Source organism: Hirundo rustica, chromosome 4 (assembly GCF_015227805.2).
Source record: "Hirundo rustica isolate bHirRus1 chromosome 4, bHirRus1.pri.v3, whole genome shotgun sequence".
Taxonomy (NCBI): domain Eukaryota; kingdom Metazoa; phylum Chordata; class Aves; order Passeriformes; family Hirundinidae; genus Hirundo; species Hirundo rustica.
The window spans coordinates 56792679-56814505 of NC_053453.1; the positions used below are offsets into that span (position 1 = coordinate 56792679).

Consider the following 21827-nt stretch of genomic DNA (forward strand, 5'->3'; position numbering starts at 1 on the left):
AAAAGTGACAAAGTAATGATATGGGTCAGGCTTGGTTACAAATTAGATTATTCCACCTACAGTGGAACATTCAGAAGCCCTTTGGTCCAGACAAATGGGAGCATTTGGAGACACTAATGGGCTCCAAGTTTTTTGAAGTCATAGGAATAAATCTACAAATATAAATAAGGATGAGATACTGTATTTAATTTGTGGTGTAAGCACACACAAGTGTGTTGCAGCGCTGCTGCTGGAGTAGTGAAAATTGTCCATGTACCATCCAGTTACATTGCTTTCCTCACCCTAACAGGTGGCTTAGTGGGACAGCACCTCTCTGAACATCCAGATGTTCGCAAAGTTGGATTCACTGGTTCAACACCAACTGGCAAACAGATCATGAAGAGGTACTCTCAGCAATAGATTCCTAGATAAACCCTGCTTAGTCTGGTTCTGAAGTATCTCACTAGATACACTGGGCATGTAGCAGTAATGAAAAAGCATAACTACCTATGGTTGTTTACCACTATGTAGAATTCTACTAAGGACAATAGGGCTTTATACATTTTCACTAGCTATGATTCAAAGGAAATAATGGAAAAAGATATTAAAAATTGGGTTTAAATGACTATCTTGGGTTTATATGACTATTTTTATTTATTTTTTACAGTGCAGCTGCTAACCTGAAGAAAGTTTCTCTCGAACTTGGTGGCAAATCACCATTGATCATATTCAGTGACTGTGAACTTGACAGAGCTGTAAAAATGGTGATGTTAATTTGAAGTAAAATTTATTCAAAGCCTTTGTGGCTCACACCTCACAGTATTGCAACATTTGTCTTGACTTGCCAACCCCCCCCCCAATAAAAAACCAAACACCCCCCTCCCCACCACCCCCCCAGATCCTTTGCATGAAAAGCCTTGAGATCTGTTAGAAAACAGACTCAGATATTTCTTCATGCCAGCAAAATGTAACTGTTTGTGCTGCCCCAAAAAGGCAGTACTACAAGAAATATACATTAGAAATTACAACAAAACAAATAATTGAGTACCCTATCGCCATATAGATTTAGTTAATGAATCAATGATGTGTCAACTATCAATCATCATAATCCACCTTCCCTACCAGCCAAATTGTGTTCAAAATTCATAAATAAGATGTTGCATTTGTGATATCCTTTTACATAAAGCATCAAACTTTTGGGGTCACAAACACTGCATGCAACCTAAGGGAACAGAATGGAAGGAGATGGAACAAAATACATATAAATATTAATTTCTTCTTCTTGATCAGGGTATGGGAGCAGTATATTTCAACAAGGGAGAAAACTGCATTGCAGCTGGCAGGCTGTTCGTGGAAGAATCAATTCATGATGAGTTTGTTAAAAAAGTGGTAAGATATTCAAGGACTAAAGTTTAGGCATATGTTTTACTGTGGCAGAAGGATCCACTAGTTTTATAGACACTTGTGTTTCTTATTTTCAACTGCTCAGTTTCTCACTATTGCTTATGATAGAAAGTGTTGCTTCTCAGGAACCTCTTACAGGGTTAAAAGGAAGCACTGAAGGGAGATATTTGCACCAGTAATGCACAGATAAGTGATAGTTAAATAGATATTGTACCTTCTGTGATAGTTCGTATTTGACTAGGAAAACAAGATTACAAAAAATAACTGAGCTCAGGTCAATGTGATTGAAGAAGACTCCTGTAAAGTTAAAATAAAAAGGAATGTTGGAAGCATAGCTAGAATAATACAAAGGTCCCTATTAAAATCCAGTCGTTGCCATGCTCTGTCACTGGAGAATTCATTTATTTTGCTTAAGAACAGGAAGTCACTGTCTTAAGTAATTTACCACTGAAAAAAGTTAACGTTTTACGTGCCTATCTTAATAGCAGAAGAGAATATACACATGAACAAAGCATCAAAAACTTTCAGAAGTAATTAGAGATTATGAAACAAAAGACAAAGCCTCATTTTAAGAAGTGAGAAGCATTATATCTAAGAATGCAGTAATTTGTTAGATTCAATCTTCATAACACTAAAAAATGCAATATTCCAAATTTCTGGTCACTTTAATAATACTGCTGTGTTATGTAACTTCATTTTAATTGGGTAACTCATAGGTTGAAGAAATAAAAAAGATGAAAATTGGTGACCCACTTGACAGATCTACAGATCATGGTCCACAAAACCACAAGGCACATTTGGAAAAGCTGCTGCAATACTGTGAAACTGGAGTAAAAGAAGGAGCCACTCTAGTGTACGGAGGAAGACAAGTATGTAGACCAGGTAAAATACTTTCCAGATGGGTTTGGAACTTTTACACTTTATGCAAGAGCTGTCACGATTGTCTCAGCTGTATTTTGTGGAGTTGCAGTGTCATGGGAACAGTACCAGGTAAGCCCATGATACCACAAAGCTTTCAAGTCTCATATTATGAGAAGCTGTGCAAATGAGGTATGCGATCTCAATTTAGGTATTGCAATCTTTTCTTTTTGGTGGGTAGCAAGAAAAACACTGGCCTCTCGCTGACTTGCTGTAATCTTGTGTTCCTGCTGTCAGAGTACAGGGTCTTCCCCCAGGGAGTCACCTGGGCTGCGGCACACAGACCTTCCAGCCTGGCAGGGAACAGCACATGTTGTCACTGATCAATACAGGCCACATTTTTGCCCTTTTACCTGCTATTTCTCTTGAAGTGCACACATTTCCATTCATACCTCATTCATATCTATCTTCTAATTCAAGATGCAAGTTATTTATGACCTCAAAGTATGGGACAGAAATGGCCTGGATGACAGCAAACCCTTAAGCACTTTTACCTTGTTCAAATGCTGCTCTATCCTCTCTTTAGGTTTCTTCATGGAACCCACTGTATTCACGGATGTTGAAGATCATATGTATATTGCCCAGGAAGAATCCTTTGGTCCTGTGATGGTCATCTCTAAATTTAAAAATGGGTATGTTCTCCTCTGGTTACTGTTAGAAACTTCATTTTCTCATTTTCACCCTAAGTGAAGAAGTGACAGCATACACAGTGTTTTGTTAAATATTGTTAGACCAATCTGAATACCTAGTGGTATTCAGTGAAATGTTTTAGTGAAGTTTGTGTGTTAATTGCAACAGCTTGATCAAATTACAACATGTGTATTTTTCCCAGTGGAATTACTTACTTTTCCTGTTACAGAAGACTGCAGTGTTGTGTATTGTGTAACACTGGCACATAACTGTTGCAAATGAAAATTCCTCTCTGTATTTTGTAAACGGTCATTTCTAATAACTTTCATTCCAGATCATAAGAATTATTTAACATACAGATGAGATTAAAACCCTATATAGAAATTTCACATAAATATTTCCATCAGGTTTCATCTTCTGCAGTTTGATAATAAAGTTAAGAACCAGCCATGTAGACAACACTTCACCTCCATAAATTCTGTAGTCTTAGGGGACTTGTTTAAAGTTTTAAACTTCTATTGATTTTTGAAGCTGTATGGAGATGAGATGCAGCTAGAAAGTAGCATTCTGGAAATGGCCTGAAAAGTTGTGTCTTGACAGCAGTTTAAATTCTGGCTTTTATTCTGCGTTAACATTAAAGCTGGATAAAAATTTAGCAAACTGATTCATCATCTGCTGCCATGCCCTGCTTTACAGGCATTTTTATATTGCTCAAATTCCCAGGTTGTACAGTAGCAACATTTCCTGTGGCATTTCTCAGTGTAGATATTAACCTTTGAAATGTGAGGTTATGAGCTTCACAAACTTGAAACAAGGGTTTGGATTTTTGTGGATCTGTCAGATTGACACACAGATTTGTCTTTAATTAGTCACCTTTAAAAAAGCTCACTGGAGAAGAAAGGCCATGTGAAAAGTTGCTTCAATGACACTGAAGGTGGAAGGCTGCTAACACTTGTTTATTTTACCCAGTTGCAGTAAAATAATTTCTTTCCCTCGTAGGGATGTCGATGGAGTATTGCGACGGGCAAATGCCACAGAATATGGCTTAGCTTCAGGAGTTTTCACAAAAGACATAAACAAAGCTCTCTACATCAGTGAAAAGCTAGAAGCTGGGACAGTTTTTATTAACACATACAACAAAACTGATGTGGCAGCACCATTTGGTGGATTTAAGCTTTCTGGCTTTGGGAAAGATTTAGGTAAGTTATCACCTTCCCTCATTTCTTGTCTGAGAGTCCTAATCAACAAAAGAAGCACTGCCTGGGTACAGTGTAGTAAAACATGGGCTATGGGGGCATTTCCTGCATCTCCTACATTCCTGCAATTACAGTAATCCAATTCCTCTCCTTCCCTTAAATATTCCCACTTCAGTAACTCCCATTCAGCCTTTCCTGTACATCTGCTAATTAACACAGAATATTCCTCTCCAACTGCTCTGAGAGCAAACAAATAACTTACAGCTTGTCCAGAGCTCTGCTGTCAAGTATCAATGGTATTGGCCCAAGTATTTTTTCCCTCAGACCCTAATTTAGGTCTCTCCTCTAAGTAAGAGCATGGGAAACTTTTTTATAACTTAAAATGTCACCAGCATTTGCCAACAGCCACAAAAAAAGAAAAGCATTAAAAATATTTTCTTTTCAAAACAACTTTTTAGAAAAGTGAAGTCCACTCTGTCAAAGAAGCTTCACAAGTCTGGACAGTTTACGCTTCATGTCAGAGAAAAAAGGAACCCCAAATTTCATTCACACAACAGATTTTTGTTTTTGGAATCTCCAAAGACATTTCCTGAAACCAAAATGAGTGATGGTGTCAGAGAAAAAAAGATTACTGATTTTCACACAGCTTCTCTACCTAAGACCCTTAAGAGAGGAGAAACAAAAGTTCATAAATTCAGCTATGGGCCCCTAGTGGCCATCTAAAGACTGCTGCTGCTTCAGGAGCTGCTTGTTAAATTTCAGCTCCTTTTTCTTCCACATCTGTTGGGTCTGACCTCTTGTCAAACCAGCTCCATAAATCACAGTGGGAAGGTAATGAGTTTTCATTGTTCCTTAAGGACTCAAATATTGGCTGCAGCGTTCCAATTTCTTTCTTAACACTTATAGTCTGACAAAATTCATTTAGCTGTTGTTCTAACAGGTGAATATTGTGCTTATACAGGTGAAGAAGCTCTTCATGAATATCTCAGAACCAAAGCCATCACTGTGGAGTACTGAAGTAACAGCTTCACTTGGGAAGTAGACTTTCAGCAGAGTTTGAACCTTGATGACTACGTGAAGCAGTTGATACCACACCAAGGGATATGCTGCCTGCAGTGCTACAACCAAAAAAAACCAAGACAAAATACTCATTCCATGGATAAGTTTCTATAAATTAGGTCCAAATTTTAGTCTGACAGACCATGTCTTTTGTAAATCACCCTGAAGTTATTTAGATTATGTAGCAGCAAGAGCTGGTAGCACAATTTTCCCCCATCCTCCCCTCGCAAAAAGCCCCCAAGAATATGATTCAGTTTCTTTTTTTTTAAATAGAACTGAAGAATAAGTTCTCGCATACCTACTTCATATTTCTGTGACATGTTTACATGATCATTTTAAATCCTTAGTCATTAGGCTTCTAAAGTTGAACTAAAATACTCTAATTATGCCATTTTTGCTGTAAAGCAGTTCAGGTTTTACGGTAGCAATTAAACACTGCTCTGGTGACTTTTCAGCAGTACAGAAAACCTTTGTGCCATAAGAAGTAAATCAATGCAAGGAAGTGCACTTACTATGATCTTTGTATAGTACATACAGAGCTCAATATTGGTGTTAAACTATGCATATCAAGCTAAAGGTACTGAAAATATTTTCTACATTTTTGTTGATACGGAATTTGTGATCTGCCTGCAATTCGAAAGGTGGTTACATTAATGGATTAAAATCACTTTTTGTGTCTGTGCACATGGACTGTAATCCCTGTTTCATACTGCATGATTATTACTTTGTATTTCACACTTTTGGGTTCTTTTTAATCAGTGGGAAAAGCCCTTGTAAAATGACCAAGGTCAGATGTTGGCTTTCAAACTTTTTTCAGTTTGGAAGAGATTTTCTATAGATTGAGACCTTATTTAATTAAGCCTGTTGAGACTCCTTGCTTTTAGAATGCAAAACCACCCAAACTTCATCTATGTGTTGGCTGCTATTAAAGGTAGCAGTCTGATTCTTTGAACCCCATCCTTCCACATCGCTAAAATATTCCACGGTTTAATCAGTAAATCATGTCTCCTTCCTATATTTAGGCCACATTGTAAAAGAAAGACCAGAATCCTTGTTATTTCTTACCATAAATACTACAGAAACAGGTATGAAAACTAGAACTTTAAGTACAGGATTCAAAATAAATTCTATAAATAACTGCAGGTTTCAAGTCATGACATTAAGTTTAATATTTGAGCAAATACAGTACAGAAAATTTTACTTTAATGGTGTAGAAAAGACGAAGTTTCTTTAAGAAACAATGACATCCAGGAGCATGACAGATACTTCTGAAATGCAAACTGATCTATGAACTAACATAATAGCCCAAACCATTGTATTTTGATCAATCAGAGGTAAGCATGAATGGGAAACACTTTCACTGCTTCTGGTTTCACAATTGTGTCAACTCAACTTAAGTACAGGCCAGCTGAAAACTTATCTTTTCATCCTTATGTCAGTGACAGCTGTTAACAAAATGGGGATTGGAACCGTGGCAGGGAAATTGGGGGATGAGAAGTGTAGCTTAAAGCTATCATAACACCCCAGAGGCAGCCTTGATCCTTTGAGTATGGAGGGTGTTTGCACCACAGCCACAAAGGTTTCCCACAGGAGCCTGAAACCTTCCCATGCTGGTGTGCAGGTCAGTGCAGGCACACAGGGTAAATAATCCTTTGCTGAACTCTCTGGTCATGGCTGTCCTCAGCTTGGAATGAGCTCAGCCACGGCTCCAGTGTTCAGCAGTCACCGTCATCAATGCAATGCAGACATACCTCTGAGGCATCAAAGATCATGTTTAATATTGAAAAAAGTGTACATAACACTTCACAGGACATGGAATATAAAAACCAAAGCTTTTTTCCTAGTTAACTCTTTCCTGCCTTTGAAGTAAAAACTTATATCTTCCTATTAAAAAAAAAAAAATCTTTCTTCAAAAAAGCAACAGATCAAGAATTTTAAACTTTCAAGTGCCCCTTACTCTAGCTGTTTTCTTCATGTAATCTACTATGAAGTGCATTTTCTTGTTATTTGATGAATCAAATCACACTTAATTCTTCAGAAATCCAGCCTTCCCCAGTCATGAATGGATCCTGAATTCTCCACCATATAAACTGTAGCACTTCACAGGATCCTGAGAGATACTACACTCGGAAACAAAGTGTTTTTAAGGGCCAGCTCTTCAAAGTGAGAAAACATTACTTGATTGGTTTGGGTTTTTTTTAAAGTAAAATAAAATGGATTTACTCATTTGCTTTGCTGTCCAAAATTTCTATTTTGCCCTTTTCTCCCTTTTGTTTAGGAAACTTAATGTTGTCTACTGTCACTTCATCAGTTACAGAGTCATCTTCATCAGATTCAGAGTCATCTTCTGAAGTCAGCAACTCTTCATCTGTATCAGAATCACTCAGTTCAACTACAGCCACATTCTGAAAAAAAAAAGATCTTGGTTAACATGGTTATATATACTACATATATATATATACACACATATACATATATATATACTACAGCACTTCTATCACTGGAGTAAAACTAAGGCAAACACATTAAACAGCCTACTACCATAAGAAAACCACTATCACAATAAAAAAAGACTTGGGTTTTCCTAGGATTATGATGATCATGAAGATACCTAAATATTTAAATTGCAATTTATATGGGCCCATAGCAAATCTAAGGTGCTATTTATATCATTATCAAAGAAAGAACTGAGTCAATCGCTGAACTCAGATAGTCTAAATCAGATATTTAAACTGATCAGCAGCAGGCATCAAAACTACTTATCAGTAAAAAATTCAAATGAAATAATTTAGTACATGTAGATAAATATTTATTAATAAAGTTCATATTTTATAATGTAATAATATTCAGAGCATTGCAACTACTCTAAAACAGCAAGCAGTTTAAACCACCAGGATATTTTTGAAGGGATCTCATATGTCCATACACAGAGCCATAATTTTTGAGGTCTCCTTAGCCAGAAGGCATTTGGCTTGGTCATGCACATATATCACCCTCATATTAAAGTTTTCTTATATAAGAATGTGGCTGCAGCCCTTCAGTTAAAACCAGAAAGAAAATAATTATGTGACTAAATAAATAGACAAATACCAGCAACAGAGGATCACAACAACACTAACAACTTTCCTAAACCCAAGATCTAGTCAATTCCTAAAAACACCAACAGAGCAGAGCAGAGCTGAAAGCCTCTTACACTAAGGCTTCTGTTATGCTTTACTAGGCCTTATATTGTCCAGTTTCTAAACCAAAACACCTAGGAGACATTTAAAATACAATTTGTGACTTTTGATTCAGAGCTGTTGATTCAAAAGCATTCTTAAACTACTTTATCTGCAGTTATTAAATTGTGCAAGTACAAAAACCAGGACGTAAACTTCAACCAAATAAGCATCTTTATTATAGCTGTGCTTTGAATCAGCAGATCACAGACTATGGTAAAGACTTCACAGAAAATGGTAAAGACTTAATTTTATCTATCATATTACTCATTCCAAGATCAGAGAGTTATTTTAATTCCATCTAGGTTGATACTTAAATTAAAAAAAAAAAAAAGTATTTACCATTTCTATAACCTTTTCTGTTTCGCTGTCTAGATGTTCAATATCAAACTGATGAGCAGGTGCTGTTACCATTTTTTTTTTTAGCTCATCATTTGCCTGGGCCAGCCGTGGTAAAAAGCTCTGTACTCGGTCCAAAACTGAAAAGAAACAATTATTACACACACACACATATATATATATATAAAGTCAAAGAGATGCTCATTGGTGTTCACATTTATACCTCAGATATGAGCCCTTAAACATATTCCATTTCAACTGTAATTTCCAGCTGTCTACAATAATTAAGTATAGACTAAAGGTCTCAAAGAAGATGGAAAAATTAGTTGTAGCAGATGTTGCGATAGACTAATGAAAGGTCATCGTAAGTAACAAAAGAAACTCTGAAATTAAGATGGTGGGAGAGAGATGGAAGCTCCAGGTTGAAGTATAAAGCACTTATCTTCTACAGCTTAGTGGGACTTCACATGAATTTTAAGGTAATGAATGGAATTAGAAGAATCACACTCATATCCCTTCCATGGAGGAAAACAGTATTTTCACCTCCAAAATTTCTTCAAACAAACTGTTCCATATATGCAGATAAGCCAAACGCTAGTTTTCTTTCTTTAAGAAGCGGTACTATTCCAGGTGAGCTCCACAAAAGCCTAACAGTTATAATCTACCTTTTAAACACTACCATCTTTGTAGAGACTTTTATCCAACAAAGAATTTGATATAACAATCTTTCTAAATTTCATCTCAATCACAAAACAAAACAAATTTATCAGGAGTCTTCTTTAAATTAAATGCTTTTTATACAATAAATATATCATACAGAGAAATTACTTCCAAAAAGAGATAAGAAGCCCAAGCAACTGAGAAAGAACAATCTGTCCCTGAAACTTAGAGCTGTAATGCCTTTCATTGCGAGATCTAATTTTGCAGCAGCAGTTACGTGACTCACCAGTGGGACATGGAACTGTAATGGTAGGAGGACCTACCACCCGCAGAAACTGAAAAGCAAAGCTTCTCCCTTTACCTTTTCAAGAAAGGCGCTGAAGCAAAAGCTGCGTCACAAATGTTACCTGCTACCTGACACAGTTGCAGGGACAAGCTGCTCCTTACTTACCGCTGCTCCTTGGCACCTTAACCGTCTGTAAAGCTGCGGCCTTCTTGCTGCTACATTTCGAATTAATCAGCAAAATGTCTTCCAGGCCTGCAAACAAAGAAACAGGTATTGAAGTGCTTAAGTTGACAAACTCTCCGTAATTGTCACCTGCTTTTGCTGCTCTTGGAAGAAATACTGGGCTACATCGGCCAGGGGTGTCACCCTGCAGGTCACCTCTCACACACTCCTAAGTTTAAGCTAAAGTTCCTTAAGCTGTTTTATGAGGCAAAGATTGATTGAGTTATAACTCCTAGAAAAACAACCTCTAACGCCCCACATTGAGGCACGGTGAGGTGGGCGCTGAGGCGCGCCAGTCGCACTGATTTAAATCCCGGTGCCAATTGTCCTGTGGGCAGCAGCAGCGCCGTAAAACCCAAACTCGCGTCGGCGAGTTCGGCATTCATTATCCTCATTAATACTTATGGCCGCGAATGGAGCGATCCGCCCGGCATCATTAATTAAAGAGAAGCGTTCTATCTTTCTAACTTTTCTTCTTCGGTCTCATAAAAACGTCGTTACGACCGCCCATACTTTAACGCGGATTTCCTCGCTTATTTACTTCGCATTACCGCAGCCCCGCCCGAGAAAGCAGCTCCTCAATACACGCGGGATGGAATCACGCGTGGATCGCCGGCAGCCCGACGAGCCCCTCCCTGGGGCTGCCTGGCCGAGCCCCGCTGGCCGGAGGCCGGTGCCGGACTCACCTGGCCGGCGCCCCACGTCCAGCAGCTCCCGGGACGCCGCCGGCCCCGCCGCGCCGCCGGGCCCCGCCATGCGCCCGCCCGCACGGAAGGGGAGCGGCCCGCGCGCTCGGCGGCGGCGCGCCCCCTGCCGGGCGGGAGGAACACCGGCGCCGGCCGTGCGCGGCAGCGGGGACGGCGAGCCGCGGAGACCGCCCTGGAACCCGCAGAACCTTCTGAAACGCAGCGGGGACAAGTGCACCGAGCTCAGCGGCGTCCTGGGCCGCATTAGGAAGGGCACAGCCAGCAGGTCGAGGTCGTTCCTCTGCTCAGCCCCGGTGAGGCACACCTGGAGTGCTCTGTCCAGTTCTGCGCTCCTCAGGACAAGCTCCTGAAGCTCCTGGAGCAGGCCCAGCGAAGGCAGCAACGATGACTAAGGAGCTGAAGCATCACTTTTAGAGGAAAGGCTGAGGGAGCTGGAGGCCTGTTCAGCCTCGAGGAGAGATGACTGAGAGGAGATCTCGTCAATGTACGTAAGTATGTAAAGGGAGGGTGACAAGAGGATGGAGCCAGGCTCTTCATGGTGGTGCCGAGCAACAGGACAAGAGGCAGAAACTGATGCACAGGAAGTTCCACCTGAACATGAGGAAGAACTTCACTGTGCAGGTGACCACGCACTGAAACAGGTTGCCAAGAGACGTTGTGGAGTCTCCTGTACTGGAGATATTCAAGAACTGTTTGGACACAATTCTGTGCAAAGTGCTCAAGGATAACCCTGCCTAAGTAGGGAGGTCGGAACAGATGATCCACTATGGTCCCTTCCAACCTGACTGATTCTGTGATTTGGCACAAAATGTCGATGTCATCACCGTGAAGAGCCATGAGCATGTGGAACCAAGCTGCCAGCAGGTAGAGCCACCTGAACGCCTGCCCGTAGCTGCTTGTCTCCTAAAAATCTCACCTTTTCATTTTCAGAATTTGATAAATGAATCTAAAATTAAATATCAGAGCCTGAGGGAGTTTTAATCATCCTTTAGAAAAGAAACTTACACAACCATCAAATTCAGCTCACACTGGCCAACCTGTTATTCAGGACTTTTTTCTGCAGATTCTGTCCTTTCACATCTAGACAATGTGAAAACTGCAAAAAGAAAACTGAATGGTTCATAAGAAACAAGATAGGAAGTCCAAGATGAAAATGAGAAAAAGTAGTAATCAGGTAAGTGGTGTTTATAGGCCCTCATTGCAAAGGACACAGGAAAAAACCCAACCATACAACCACCCAGATCCCGGTATGTTGGAATTAACATCAGTAAGAAGCAAACCTCTGCAAGGCCTCAAGCAACAGACCACCCTGCTGTTTTCCTGAAAGACTGTCCCAAACAAATGTCCTCTGCTATTTCCCCAGCCCACCCACAGTGCCAGTGCCATTCCACTGAATTTGCTACCTGGTTTGCACCTTTCTCCCCAACTACACTCCAGAATTTCCATTTCCCAGAAAAATCCTGCTAGCTTTAATGATTGAAAAATCTTGAGGGCTGAGGTTTTTGCCTTGGGCCTCAAAAGTGAGTCTTTCTGAATCTGTACACAACTAAAATAATAGTGTGTGAACCTCAAATATATTTCATCCATGTGTATTATGCAATTTCCATGGAGGGTGGGGCATAAAATGCTGTCAAGGAATCTGCAGCAGAGAGTGATGAAGTGATTGCCCAAGATAACCAAACAAGCAATTAGAAAAGCCAGAAATAGCACCCTCAGGTGCTATTCCCAAACCTCAGGTTTGGGATGTGATCTTTATCTGATTTGTAAGATAGCCCAGCTAAGTATCCATGCTGTCTAACACCTGAGCACACACAGGCCATGGATATGTAGGTTGCTCCTAGGGTAGGGAAGCTACAGTTATCTGCAGCTCAAATCCCCAATAAATACAGGCTTGAGACAGCTGAAATATTAGCTCCGAGGTTTGGGCTACTTAATTCATTTTAGGTGGTATTGACGTGAGTGATGTGAGTGTTCAAGCTGATCCTGTATGTTTCATTCTCATAGCACAGAATGTTTTGGCCCCAGTCCTACAAATACATTTTGCTGCGTTAAAATTTCTGCTATTCCACGTATGCCCACCGCAGCTAGCTCCAATTTATGGCAGACACTTGGTAACATGCCCGTGCTTTTTTCCTCTCTGTAGACAGGAAAAGGGATGCTGTAGGCTTGGTTGCTGTCACCATCATTAAATCTTCTCTTTTCATCTTCTTTCTTCCCTTTCACCTTTCACTTAAGGCATCCTCACCACTTCAAAGTGTTGAGCAACAACTGAGGAGTAATACTAGTACTGATAATAAATGGACAAATTTAACTGACTTGACTGTTTTAATGTGTTAATATCAAGTGTTAATATCAAGTGTTTTGCAAAACAGGAGTCCAGCGAGGCCTTGGCTCCATACTTAGTTAAACAGAGGCAGCTGGTGTCAAGGCAGGAACTCCCAGACTTATACACTGTTTGCAGGGTGTACAGTCTAGTTGGGCAACAACAAGGATATTCCAACTGACCCAAACAGTTTAAAAATTTGGATTCCTGAGGACGCTGCTTTTAGCCAACTGGCAGGAAAGAGCGACAATGTCCTGGTAGCTGGCAGTCGGGAGTCAGTACAAAACGGCGACTCGTGCGCTACGTCGCCAAGAAAGCTTCTGCGAGTGGAAGCAAAGGCACGGCCACAGCCGACGCTGCCGGGGGAGCGCCCTGGAGCCCCACTCCCCGGCGCTTTGTTTCCCCGGGCTGCGGGGCACCAGCCGGGGCCCGGCGGGGGTGCAGCTTCGTCCCCCGCTGCCGCCGAGGAGCCGGGAGGGGGCAGCGGGAAGGGGACGCCGGGCGGCGGGCGTCGGGCGGCGGGAGCTCGCTCCGGGGGCCAGGCTGGCAGCGACCCCGGGCACGGCGCCCCGTGCCGTCGCAGGGGCGGCGGCGCTCGGCTCCTCCCTCCCCCGCCCAGCGGCGGCTCGGAGCGGCCGGTGGCGGCGGCGGCTGTGCGCATCACGGGCCACATCATCGCGGGGGCCGCCCGCTTCCGCGCCTGCTCAGTGGCGGCGGCGCTCACCTAGCGCGGAGCTGTCACCGCCGCCGGGCTGCTCCCGCCGCCGCAGCCATGGAGCGCGACCCCGCCGCGCTGCCGGCGCCGCGCTCGCACAGGTGAGGGGAGGGCGCGGCCCGAGGGGGCGGCGCGGGGAGCGAGGGCGGCGGGGCCGGGCGGGCCGGGGACCCGCCGACCCGGGCCGGGGGAGGCGGCGGGGGCCGCGGGCGGGAAAGTTTCCCGGCGACTGGCGGAGCCCCCCGAGCGCCGCGCCGGCCCGTCCCGATGCCGGCTTGCCCAGGGCGCCCGGGGCTGGGGTGCGCCGGGTGCCGCCCGCCACCCGCCCGCCCCGGCCGGCGTTCCCGGGTGCCGCGGGGCTCGCCCTCCCCGTGCTGCGGGCCCCGACGCTCCCGCCCGCCCTTGTCCGCCGGCGCCGGGCGGGCTCCCCTGCTCGCCGGCAGGGCCGGTGTCGTGCGCCCGGAGCGCGGATGCTGCCGCGCCTTCGGCCGCCCGCGCCCCCGCGTTTGCCGCCCGTTTGGTACCTGCGCTCCTCAGAGCCCGCAGCGCGTTTCAGCATGTGCGCGTAATGATGCGCTGCTCCAGGTAGCCTGGACAATGAGCCTTTTCTTTGCTTTCTCTGTGTGTGCGCAGGACCTGCCTGACATTCCCAGTAGCCCCTATTCCTTGGCACTCTTTACATCCGTATGTGCAAGCAGTTCTATTCCCACCTTTGCACCCATAAAAATATGCCAAATTCTGTCACCGAAGATGAAGTGCTAGACAAGTATGGTACCTCTACCTGAACAGCACGCATACAGACTTCAACGATCATATATGTCTTTTTGTTTACAAGCGTTGTAATTAACGTCTGATGGCACATTTATTCTCTTTCCGTTCTTTTCTGCCAAAACATAGGAGCTTTTTGTGATTTATTCTACTTTACTTTCTGCTTTCTGAGTAAAGCTCAGTTAACTTCAGGTTGTAGTTCTCTATTTCTTTAGTTTCGGTGAATGTTACGTTTTCTCCTTCCCCCAGCCCATTGTCCAAAATATAGTTGTGTGTCTTCTTCACTCACATTTGAATCTAAGTCTATAGACCACACTGCAATACGTGGACCATATAAAATGAAGTAATTGTTTCGTCTTTAGGAAGAGTCCTAGCAATGTTTAGAATACATGTCTAGTTATCCTTATGTTACCAGTTTAGTTACATGGGTAAAAAGATGAGAGCAGATAGGATAATCTGTTTTGGCAGCGTTCCCTACATCTACACTCCTAAAGAGATTGTGAAACTGGATCCATAAATACTGCAGTATGCCTGGTAGACACTTCAGGAGGAAAAATAACAGTGTATCATTTTCTTTTCAAATACCTGTATGATATTATCCACAAAAACAATGGGAAGTCTGTATCCTAGTGCCTGAGTTAATAAGTAATTAATCTCTCCTTGGTGATGACAGTAGAGACCTGTAATCAGGATCCCAAAGAGTAGTTAGGATTCATCCTGGTAAGTACTTATTGGTTACTTAATCTAGAGGACTGCATTATCTCTTGCATTTCATACTTTCCCACCTGCTTTTGATGGGCTGAAGGATGTGATTTGCCTGGCATTTTTCATGCTGGTATTCCATTTGGGTCATTTTACAGCCAGCCACATTTCACAGTTTCACAGCCTTGCTGCTGTGTTTTCACTCTGTTTTGGTCTCTTCTAGATAAGTTGCCTTAAAAGTGCAGAGTCAGACCAAGTCTTTTTCTCACAGTTGCTTTTCTCTTCCTTGGGGCCAAAATCGAAAGCTGCTGTGTTCAGGAAGTGGAATGCAGCAGTCTCAAACTTGTCTGAAAACTGAGCCTGAGGGTGGCAGGTCTTTCAGTGTCTTATTGTCAAGAAGGCATCTGGAGATTCTTTAATCTTTTTTTTTCCCCCCTCTTGTTATTTGTTTATTTTGCTGTTAATTTAACCAGCAACTGCTATACAATAAACACGGTGTTATCCAGTTTACTGCATAATACTTAAAAATGGTATGTCATGGTCTTATATCTGCCTTGCGTGCAACATTTGTTAATTTTCAGCATGTTTTACAGCCTTTTACACTCTACACTCAATATCTGGTATAACTAAGCCCAGCGTACCACATTGGCTTCCGGATTCTATGGAATAGTTAATGATAATACAGCCCGTTTACTCTCTATAATCCTGAGGTGATATGATGTAGCTTTCCCTTTCTACTGTTATGCCCTCTACACTAATGTAAATGATTAGCCATGGCTGTGATAAGGGTGTCAATGTGATACTGACACTTGTATGTATACACAACGTGACAGTGGAGAAGAGGCCATGCAGATCCCTCTATCACCTGTATCCTGAACTTAAAGAACGCCCCTACAATCTCACATTTCCGACTTTGCAGAATCTCAGAATTGCTGAGGTCAGAAGGAATCTCAGGAAATTTTCTATTCAGCCGCCTCTGTTCAGTGTAGGGTCGAGAAGAACAGGTTGCTTGGGGCCATGTCCAGTTTGGTTTCAAATATCATCGAGGATGGAGTCTCCAGAACCTGTCTTAACCAGTGTTCAGCCATTGTCATGGTAAAACCCCCCAGCTTTTTCTTATGTTCAAATGGCATTTCCACTGTTTCAATCTGTGCCTGCTACCTCTCATCTTTTCAGTGAGAAGAGTCTGGCTTCATCTCTGAAGACACAAAAAGAGTCTTTCATGCCAGGGAATGATCCAGCTTCATCTTTGCTTATTATGGCAAAATGTTAAAGTTCAGTATTTGGTTAGAGTTTCATATTACTTTCCTGAATCCCTTTCCAAGGCTTGTTCTTGTCCTGAGAGGCATTTCTCAAACAGGCATGTTTACACAATGGTATTTTATTGTGGACTGCCTAGAAGTGCACTGTAGAGATTATTAATGCTTTAAAAGACCACCTGTAAAAAAATGTTGGCAACTTTTAGGAAAAACAGGTTTTCACTGTGGTATGATTAGCTTTAGGTCCTGTGAAAGCCCTCAGAATTATTTAGATAGATGTTATCTATTGGTTTTGTTAGCTAAGCTCTGAAAGAAATCAGAATTTTCCCTAGACCTAAACTTCAGTATTTGTTTTAGCCTGTCATAATGTTTACTCTACAGAAATTTCATGCTTGATTCTTCCTCCTTCCCCTTTTTTCTGAAGGTTCTTAAAAGGTCATGGTGATTTATTGTGTTCACACTTTAAATGAATTGTTGGCAGTCTAATATCTATCTGATCAAATTTAGCTGTAGAATCTGGTCCCTTAATCCTAATCCTAGACGCTCTTTAAATCAAGGAGAAGTATGGAAAAAGCATTTTCTTTCCCATGCTCTTGAGAACAGCATTATAGGTGTGTCTGAAACAATGCAGACAGTTCTGTGGGCAATAGTGAAGACAGTTCTTTGAGCTTCTTCCTGAACAGTTTAATTTTTTTGGTCATTTCATCTTTCTCAGATGAATCAAGCCAATCAAAGGTGAAGGATGGAAAAATGTCAATAATGATCAGGTGTTGAGTTTCATAGCTGAAGTACCTGAGATTTTTCTAAAGCAGCTTTACATTTCCAAAAGTCAGGATCTCTCCCAGCTTGTGGTTCTATTTTCTACAGCATTTATTTCTGCCTGGCCATCACATATACTGTTTCCATGTGTTTTTTAAATTGCTGTGTGTATCAGTTGTATTAATTCTTATGGGTAGGATTGGCTTGCTCTCTTGGATTTTTCAGGAACACATCTTCAGTTAGTGGCAGGGTATGGCTCTATTTCTTATTTGTTTATGTTTATAGAAGTGGTTGTTTATGTTTCTGTATGATTGCAGGACTGAGCTAGAGAGAGAGAGAGAGAGAGAGAGGTGGGTAGTAGACAGTAATTGTTATGTGCTATAAAATATATGAAGGAAAATAAACTGTTTTGCCTGTAGGGACAAAGACAAGGTGTCCTTTCATTTCATATATAATATGCTAGCTATGATAAATCTGAGGCTGCTTCCTGATTTCTCAAAGGGTCTTTGTCTCTCCTTTTTTTTTTTTTTTTTTTTTTTTTTTTTTTTTTTTTTTTTTTTTTTTTTCCCTCAGTCCTTCATCTTTTTCTGTAACCTCCAGATTATATGTCAAGCAGCCAGAACCACTTACCTCCTCTTCCTACAGAGACTGAGAAAGAGATTTTTGAGATTCTAACTGCCTTTTCTTCATATTAATTATTTGAGCAGAGCTTGCTTCTTTAGCTCCCATATATTTTCTTGACAACACAACAACATAGGCGTTTTTCTTGCCAATGATAAAACTTCTCAGGACGTTCTTGTTCCTTCAAACAAGGTTTGCTGCATCTTGTAAGGACAAAAAAACCCCTGAAAATACAGCAATTATTAGCATCCTGTAACTTAGGATGAAAATAATGCATCAGTTGACATTTAGAAAATATTTTTTGTTGGAACAGGTTTTTGGAAATGAAGGGTTCATAGTTATCTTCTCTCTTGTGTGCTCTGAAAGAACAATTACTCTTTACTGTATGATATACTATGCAATACTTTTCCAACCTAGACAATTCTATGATTCTATATTTTTTAGTTTATCTTCTTAAATTCTCATTTTCCAGCATTTATCATTAAGTTCACATTTTGTCATTTTAAGTCTTTGTCGTAGGAAAAATATAAATGGCTGTCATCCAAACTACTTTGTACTATTTCATTGTTAGCCATCCACGCCAGCCTCTTCCTCCATTTGGAACTTGACCAAATAATTTTTCTGTTCCCCCTTTTTTTTTCTTTTAATTTTTTGCCTTCTATTTGTTAATACTTTCACACACGTAATGAAATCACATTCTAATCAAGGGATTTGTTTGTAAAAAAACCCCCAAAATATAAAAATTTGAAAGGAGGACAATCCATATGTTAAAAAAATATGGATAATTAACCCAAATATTTTTGGCCAGAGTTCCAGAGCAAAGAATAATTTCCATGAAGTCACTGGTCTAGCACTCTGGTGATGTGACTGGAGGACATATGGGAGAAACTGCAATGAGAGCCAGACTCTGCCTTGTTAAAGCTGTCAGAAAATTTTCTCAGTGCATTTTCCTGGGAGTGAAATTAAATCCTTCAATTTCTTCTTCTCATTCTATCTTTCTGTAGCTCTTAACAGTGCGCCATTTTGACCTGTGGTTAAAGCTGCTCTGGGATAGCAGCAAAAGTTGGTTTTTTTATTCCTAATTAAAGTGTATGGGAACCAGAACTGAGGCCCAGGAGTTTTTATGCACAGAAACTGGAAAGTTCAACGTAGCACAGTTTGCTACAGAGTGGCAAAAGATATTGCAGGAATCTTGGTTACTTAAATTCCTCCGTTGGTCTTGTGGCAAAAAGATTGCTGTTTCTTGCAAAACTTGGCTCCTTCCTAGATCAAATAATAATTTTTATTTTTAAGATATTTGTTTCACGGTCAGAGCTCCCTTGGATAAAGCAAGTGGTAGAGGGAAGATCATCATGTTGCTTCTGAGTCATCTTTTCACTCAAAACCCCCAAATCTAGTAGTTCTGTGCGCAGCAGGAATTTAGAAGTCGACTTGCTCTGGCCATATTGGAGTGAGTAATCCTAGCTAATGTTTGAAGAACAGCAAAAGCACAAACTTGGATCTCTTACAAGGCTGTTTGTTGCTAAAAGCTTTGACATCTCCACTCCCTGTGAAGTCAATCTGAAATTTCTCTAGAAGTACTGGATGACTTAAAAACTTTGAAACAGAGGGAAGGGAAGTATAGGAATCATAACATAAAAAATATGATCATAAGAGGCTGAGTTTCTTAGGAAATGCAGATTAAAAATACTCCAGCTCTAAAATATTTTCATTTCCTGCAGACTGTAAAGTGTTTTCACAGCTTTGTATAGATACAAAGTCATGTGGAGTTGTGTTATCCTGCATCATGCTGGTACAGACTTCCTGACCTTTGTTTCTCTGTTTATGCCAATCATTTACTTGTATTTATGGAGTTTAGTAATAAATACCAAAGTCAACAAAACTTTTGAGTCAAATTAGGACTGTTCTTTTAGTAAACTAGTACAGTTATAATTACCAGAACATGAAGATCAAAGAAAAGGAAGGTAAAATGGCTTCTGATGGAGGGAATGTGAAATGACTTGAGACTGTCAGTATACCATTGTTTAATTTCCTGCCATGATGGAAATGTGAAAGTAGAAACAACTTCACCTTAAATCAGGGTAAACAGAGAAGAGAAAAGATTGTGATCTGAAAAATTAAATCAATCTTTCGTGTATTGTGTAGAGTTTAAATATTTTGGAAGTAAATATATACTTTCTACTTTTTTGCAGATCCAGTCTTGCCTATGGAATTGTTGAAGATCTGAGAGCAATGAAAAAACACTTTTGCTTGCAAAAAAGAAACATTTTGGTCCACGTGTAAGTGTGGCTCTTGGTGACTCACCTGCAAGATTTCTTGGCTGACATCTAAGGAACCTTTTCAACCTATACTTCTGTAGCACTATGACTAACTGTAAAGGCAGATCTACCATCTCCAAAACAAATAGCAAAGTCCATGACAGAGAAGGCTTTGTAAACTGGACCATTAATCTTAATACAATTCAGTCTGATAGATTTTTGAGACTGCTTTTAAGTATGGTTCCTGTTGTTTACCAAATAAACCAAGAGGAAAGACACAAGAAGGTGAATGGTGTCTGGCAAGATGGATTGCAACCAGCAGGACACAATTTTAATGTCAGGTCCGAACAACACACAGAGTACCATCACTTCTCAGAACCAAGCTTTCATGGTAGCAGTGGGCACAGCCCATCCAGCTGTAGCCCTAAATACGATGATTTTACCAGTTACAATTACTGTGATGCAATGGACACTTCAGAAACAGATGCCATGTTGCAGGATGACGCTCTCTCCAGTGACAGTAATGAAGATGTCATCGTGGAAGGAAGTAGAAAACAACCCAAAGAATCGAGCAGTATTATGGCACTGCAGATACTCGTACCGTTTTTGCTAGCAGGATTTGGAACTGTTTCTGCTGGCATGGTTTTGGATATTGTACAGGTTGGTATTTGCTTTGGAAGACTTTTTTAACAGGTTGTCTGTGACGTCTGTAGTTCCAACATGTGACGTTGCAGACGTCTGCAATACTGAGACGTAATGAGGTCTGTGTGTGGTCCTGCTACTAAGCTTATTAAAATGTTTGAAATAACCACAATATTTGAACAGAAATACAATACAAAAGTAACCTGTGTGTATTTTCCCCTCTTTTGTTTGGTTTTGCTTCGTTCAGCTTTAGGGATTTCTTTAGCTACGCTTAAAGAGTTCACAAAGTTAATTAAAATAGGAGAAAGACGTGACAGTTTTGTCACTCAAAATCTTAAGACAGTAAAGAAAGCTTGGACTTCAATCAGTTGCAATGGAAAGGGACTTTGTTACCTCAAGATAACGGAAAATAAAATTTAACATACAAACTTTACTGCTTCCTTGGGCTGTTTGACACCAGTCTGCTTTGTTCATGTACATCTAACCGATTTGTTTTATGTACAGTTGCTTTAATTGAATCCTTTTATTTTCATTAAAATAATAATTTAAATTATTGCATATCCCTCAATAAAAAAAAAAAAATATAGTTTTGTTAGTTTAGTTTAAGTTGGTAAATGATGACAAATTAAAAACATGGATTGACAAGACATACAAAGTAGCACAGCACTTCTGCACTGAGGACTTGATGCTTAAAAAAATGAAAATATTTTTCTTTTAAAAATCTGGGTTTTGGAAAACTGTGCTCTTGTAAATTTCACACTTAGAAGTAAAAGAATAAAGACAGGCTTTTTACTTACTGGTTCTGTTCATATGAAAATTAATTCCTTGCTGATTTTATATGAGGTTTCTACAGCTGGAAAGGAAAAGATGAAAACATTATTGAAAATTGAGAACAGAATTCAAGAGCAGTCATAGTATCTGGGACTATTTTAACTAACGAAAACCAAATATTTCAAATTAATGACATCTTTTTTACAACTTTTTTTTTTAAGGCCAGATTTTGTATCTCTTGCTTATAGTCTTCTCATCTTTGAAGTAGTAATATGCAGTCATAAATCAGTTTTATCTAAATAGGTAACAGTTCTGATTTCAGACTTTTAGGTCTAATGCAAAAGGATTAAAATTTTTTAGAGGGTTAAGTAATGATTTACAGAATTTTTTT

General features: G+C 40.7%; 3 protein-coding genes across 5 annotated transcripts in view; 2 read left to right on the forward strand and 1 right to left on the reverse strand.

Moving 5' to 3' along the window:
- ALDH1L2 (aldehyde dehydrogenase 1 family member L2) overlaps nucleotides 1-6910 on the forward strand; it is a 31659-nt gene extending 24749 nt beyond the window's left edge. The window contains exons 17-23 of the mRNA XM_040062509.2: nucleotides 290-383; nucleotides 647-743; nucleotides 1270-1368; nucleotides 2100-2265; nucleotides 2828-2933; nucleotides 3931-4130; nucleotides 5089-6910. Coding sequence (XP_039918443.1) covers nucleotides 290-383; nucleotides 647-743; nucleotides 1270-1368; nucleotides 2100-2265; nucleotides 2828-2933; nucleotides 3931-4130; nucleotides 5089-5144 — 818 coding nt within the window. The 3' untranslated portion in view covers nucleotides 5145-6910. The remainder of the gene's footprint in view (nucleotides 1-289; nucleotides 384-646; nucleotides 744-1269; nucleotides 1369-2099; nucleotides 2266-2827; nucleotides 2934-3930; nucleotides 4131-5088) is intronic.
- Nucleotides 6911-6940: 30 nt separating this feature from the next.
- NOPCHAP1 (NOP protein chaperone 1) lies at nucleotides 6941-10670 on the reverse strand. 3 transcript variants are annotated; one of them, XM_040062510.2, is made up of 4 exons: nucleotides 10598-10670; nucleotides 9855-9941; nucleotides 8747-8883; nucleotides 6941-7591 (listed from the first exon to the last, which is right to left on the reverse strand). In XM_040062510.2, the coding sequence occupies exons 1-4, from the start codon at nucleotides 10665-10667 to the stop codon at nucleotides 7406-7408; spliced, it is 480 nt and encodes a 159-aa protein (XP_039918444.1). In that variant the 5' UTR covers nucleotides 10668-10670; the 3' UTR covers nucleotides 6941-7405. The 3 variants fall into 3 exon arrangements, with proteins under 3 accessions (XP_039918444.1, XP_039918446.1, XP_039918445.1); XM_040062512.2 differs by lacking the exon at nucleotides 10598-10670 and adding an exon at nucleotides 10453-10508; XM_040062511.2 differs by lacking the exon at nucleotides 10598-10670 and adding an exon at nucleotides 10157-10219.
- Nucleotides 10671-13688: 3018 nt separating this feature from the next.
- Nucleotides 13689-21827, forward strand: part of SLC41A2 (solute carrier family 41 member 2) — a 44772-nt gene continuing 36633 nt past the window's right edge. Inside the window, exons 1-2 of the mRNA XM_040061978.2 lie at nucleotides 13689-13757; nucleotides 19958-20683. Of these exons, the coding sequence (XP_039917912.1) occupies nucleotides 20129-20683 (555 nt within the window). The 5' untranslated portion in view covers nucleotides 13689-13757; nucleotides 19958-20128. The remainder of the gene's footprint in view (nucleotides 13758-19957; nucleotides 20684-21827) is intronic.